The sequence below is a fragment of the Sinocyclocheilus rhinocerous genome, unplaced genomic scaffold (genome assembly GCF_001515625.1).
Source record: "Sinocyclocheilus rhinocerous isolate Xijiao unplaced genomic scaffold, SAMN03320098_v1.1 scaffold2277, whole genome shotgun sequence".
NCBI classification, from domain to species: Eukaryota; Metazoa; Chordata; class Actinopteri; order Cypriniformes; family Cyprinidae; genus Sinocyclocheilus; species Sinocyclocheilus rhinocerous.
Window position 1 is genome coordinate 222,598 of NW_015642816.1, and position 4,608 is coordinate 227,205.

Below are 4,608 nucleotides of genomic sequence, written 5' to 3' on the forward strand. Positions count from 1 at the left end.
ACGTATATATATATTTATTTATTTATATTTATTTTTTTATTTTTATTTTTTTGAGTGTGACTGGGACCAGTGAGTGATGAGATATTTTGCTAATAAAATGATTGTGCCAGAAGAATAGCTTGAGAACTTTATTATGTGTGGTCTCTCAGTTTCATCTCAGTGAGAGTCTATAACATTTTATGCATGTGCAATAAGGTGATTTATTTATTTTTTATCAGTGTGTCTTTTTGAAATGCATCCGGATTAATGTGGATGCGGACATAGTGTTATGTTTCAGAATGGAGCTAGGTAGAGATGTTAACCGAAAAGGAAAGAAGCAGGGCTAAACAGTTTTCACTGGAATGAAGTGACAAATCATTTTACAATAAGACTGAATGCGTACTAAAAAGTAAATAGGCTTACTTTTGATTTCATGTTGAATTTTAAGGCAAAGTAGCAAAACTACAATCTTTTTCGGTGCATTGAAGTGAACTTCAGGGAAACGCATAAAATACTACAGAAGTGCTGAATATGGCGCATGAATAATAGTTAAATGCTGAATGATATTATATATCGTATTATTCTGTATTAGCTGCCTCTTTCAGCTCGGCTTGTTCTCGCTGTGGCTCAGAGTTGGGTTGAATTCACAGCGCACCTCTGCTGTCTGCCTCTTAATGCACACCAGGGATGCTTTAATTAATGTCTTTGTGTGCACTTTGGACTGCCGAGGCCATTGATAATCTATCTCTCTCCTTCTCTCCATGGCAATATATTATCTAAATGTATTTTGCGCTGACAGGATGTCTGCTGTGCCCAAGCAACTGTCCTGAATGGAGAAGCATTTAAGTAGTTGCAAAAACCAAATATACTGAATCCATTTGTCCCGCTTGTGGGTGCAACATTGTGAATTGTGGTTTTCATGCTTTGTGGGCATGTTGTTGTGTAGGAGGTTGGATGAGTGTGGTTTTTGAGTGAATGTGAAGATTTATACATGCAATTGTTTTTAAAGGAATAGTTCACCTAAAAAATACAACTCATGTTATTGTTTACTTACCCTCATGTCATTTGGAACCCATATGAGGAAGTTTAGCGAAATGTTCAGGCTGCTCTTTCACAGACAATGAAAGCATATTGACGAAAATCGGTTAAGCTCCTAAAATGACACCTGTACACTATTATAGTAACTATTATAATACAAATTAAGTCATTGCCCTTCACCATACAGTAACTTTCAAATCTTATTTATCATAACTGATGCCAAATCTGTTACATACATTGTAATGCACCATATGCAAATGAGATTTCAGAGATGCATCTCATCCAGAGAGTAAGATTTTTAGCAATATTGAATTAAACATTTTTATTTTATTTCATTTGCTTGACAGCCCTGTCCCAATTTACTTTCATTGTATGGAAAAGAGCAGCATTAACATTATTCTAACTGTCTTTTATTCATGAATATATACGTCCATTTAAAAGTTTGGGTCAGTTTGAATTAAATTAATACTTTATTCAGTAACAATGCTTTAAATTGATCAAAAGTTACAGTTAGTAATGCATTAGTAATGTAATCACTTCCCTTTTGTGCTTGATATCTCTGCAGTGTGCAAGCCGGGCTTTTACCGATCAGCTCTTCAGACCAAAAGCTGCAGTAAATGTCCTCCCAGAAGTTTCACCAAAGTGGAGGCCTCCACCTCCTGTCAGTGTGAGCAGGGATACTACCGGACCGAATCAGACCCTGCCAACATGGCCTGCACAAGTAAGAGCTACAGTACTTCCATTAAAGGGATAGTTCACCCAGAAATGAAATTAGCTGTTAATTTACTCACCCTCAGACTGTCCAAGCGGTAGGAGACTTTTTTCTTCTGTAGAACCAGTAAAGGCGATTTTAGCTGAAACCGTGGTCCTTGGTGATTCATAAAATGCAAGTCAATGGGTACCAGCACTTTGAGAGGCACCAGTAAAGGCGATTTTAGCTGAAACCGTGGTCCTTGGTGATTCATAAAATGCAAGTCAATGGGTACCAGCACTTTGAGAGGCACCAGTAAAGGCGATTTTAGCTGAAACCGTGGTCCTTGGTGATTCATAAAATGCAAGTCAATGGGTACCAGCACTTTGAGAGGCACCAGTAAAGGCGATTTTAGCTGAAACCGTGGTCCTTGGTGATTCATAAAATGCAAGTCAATGGGTACCAGCACTTTGAGAGGCACCAGTAAAGGCGATTTTAGGTGAAACCGTGGTCCTTGATGATTCATAAAATGCAAGTCAATGGGTACCAGCACTTTGAGAGGCACCAGTAAAGGCGATTTTTAGCTGTAACTGTGGTCCTTGGTGATTCATAAAATGCAAGTCAATGGGTACCAGCACTTTGAGAGGCACCAGTAAAGGCGATTTTTAGCTGTAACTGTGGTCCTTGGTGATTCATAAAATGCAAGTCAATGGGTACCGTCACTTTGAGAGTAAACACAAAACAAAAACAACCATTTACAGGCAAGACAAAAATAATACCTGTGGCTCCTAACGATATATTGAGATCTTATGAAGCGAAACAATGAGTCTGTGCAAGAAACTACAAGTTACTCAGTCAAAACTCAGGCTATACTGAGGCTATGGATTGCTGGTAATAATGTTGTAAATAATATTGCAGACCAATCATTTTGATGTATCAGACCTCAGTATATCATCAGGAGCCACTGGTATTAATTTATGTTTTGTTTTTTTGCCTCTCAAAGTGCTGGTACCCATTGACTTGCATTTTATGAATCACCAAGGACCACGGTTACAGCTAAACATCGTCTTCACTGTTCTACTGAAGATAAAAAGTCACCTGCATCTTGGATTGCCTGCAAATTTTAATTTTTGGCTGAACTTCTGAACTATTGCTTTATGTGTACTGTTATGCCGTATTTTTGGTATAATATTTATAATTTTGTCATGATACCATATTATCTTGCAGAGGCACCTTCAGCCCCACGTAGCGCTATTTCCAACGTGAACGAGACCAGCGTCTTCTTGGAGTGGAGCGCCCCGGAGGAGACAGGCGGTCGGAAAGATGTTCGATACAACATTGTGTGCAGTAAGATCAGCACAGATTCAGGCCAGTACGAACCGTGTGGAAGTCACGTGCGATATCTGCCTCAGCGGACGGCTCTGAAAAACACCTCCGTCATGGTCATGGATCTCCTGGCTCACACCAACTACACCTTTGAGGTGGAGGCTGTGAACGGGGTGTCGGAACTAACCGCCCCTTTACGCCAGTACGTCTCGCTCAATGTCACCACCAACCAGGCCGGTGAGTAGATCCGTCCCCCTGGAATTATTCCCATTACATGCTAAAGCTTCACATGACAGTTCATACTGTCTGCAAGAGCTTAAAATGGCATTTGCAATTCATTTAACTTATGTAATGAGACACATTTAAGAGTGAAACTGAATATTTGGCTTGAAATAATGTTATTATAATATTTGTTTTAATAAACTGGGCATGAAGGAAAAAGGAATTTTATTAATGAAATAAAAAGCCACTTTTTACACAAATTTATAGTACACTAATTTATTTTGACATGTTAATGTATTTTGATTGGACTAAAGTGCAGCTTCATCTTTAAAAATTCTTATAAAAACATACAAGTGTCAGTTGAAATGACATTATATAATTATATTTTACTATTTTAGTTTATCATATATGCTTGTCAATACATTCAACAGTACGTTAACCATATTTCAAATACAATAGAATAAATTATGAAATTACGTATAATAATGTACTTACAGTAAGTCCTACTTCTTAAACTCTTCATTTAATTAAGCGTCTGAAAAAATGACATTTAGTTTGCACTCAAATTCTAAATTATTTTAAATTTAATTATTTATGTAATATATCACAATATTCTGTAATATTATAATATCTTGGGCTTTCCAAAAAAAAAAGAAAAGCAACTTTTCCCCCCCTTAGTATGATGAACATATATTATGATGAATAATCTAAAGAACCTTGTTACACTGAAAATTACTTTTTTTCGATTTGTGATCGATTTCTTTTTTAAAGAGTGTACCGAAACAGTTGAGATATTAAACAATATTAAAGCTGATTTATCTTTTCTACAGGATGATAATATTGGTTAATGTTGTTTTTTCCCCACTCACATGGCCTTGTTCATATTATTAGAAAAGGAAAATCATTTCAGGGATGGTGGAAGCAATTCGATTTTAGGAAAGCTCAAGAAAACAAACATTTTGTGAATAATAATACTATAATTAAATAGGGAAAATTCTTATAAAGTAAAATTGTATTACATCTTGGCTTTTTTTTTTGTTTTTGTTTTTTTTACGCTCACTTTTTGGAATTCATTTTTGGAATTCATGCCATTTTTCATGTTTGTTATGTGACATCTTTATCACATATATAAGGGGGGTGGGGTGGGGATAACAGGGGTAACCGGCCCTAAACCCTTTTCAATGCAGTGGCACCTTTTTTGACTGCTATTGACTTTTCATTAAGCTAATGATGACTCTAACAGACACTGAAGCGTAATCTGCTTTATCTGAAAGAGGGTCTGTAATTGCTGGGGATTGGCCAGAGACAGCGGGGAGGGACTCCTCTGTGTGTGTGTGGTTTGTGTGTGTGTG

At 36.9% G+C, this 4,608-nt stretch overlaps 1 protein-coding gene across 2 annotated transcripts in view; it reads left to right on the top strand.

The window, feature by feature from the left end:
* Positions 1–4,608, top strand: part of epha5 (EPH receptor A5) — an 81,883-nt gene that overhangs the window by 39,668 nt on the left and 37,607 nt on the right. For both annotated transcript variants that reach the window (XM_016573692.1, XM_016573693.1), the window contains exons 4-5: positions 1,583–1,738; positions 2,936–3,271. In XM_016573692.1, coding sequence (XP_016429178.1) covers positions 1,583–1,738; positions 2,936–3,271 — 492 coding nt within the window. The remainder of the gene's footprint in view (positions 1–1,582; positions 1,739–2,935; positions 3,272–4,608) is intronic.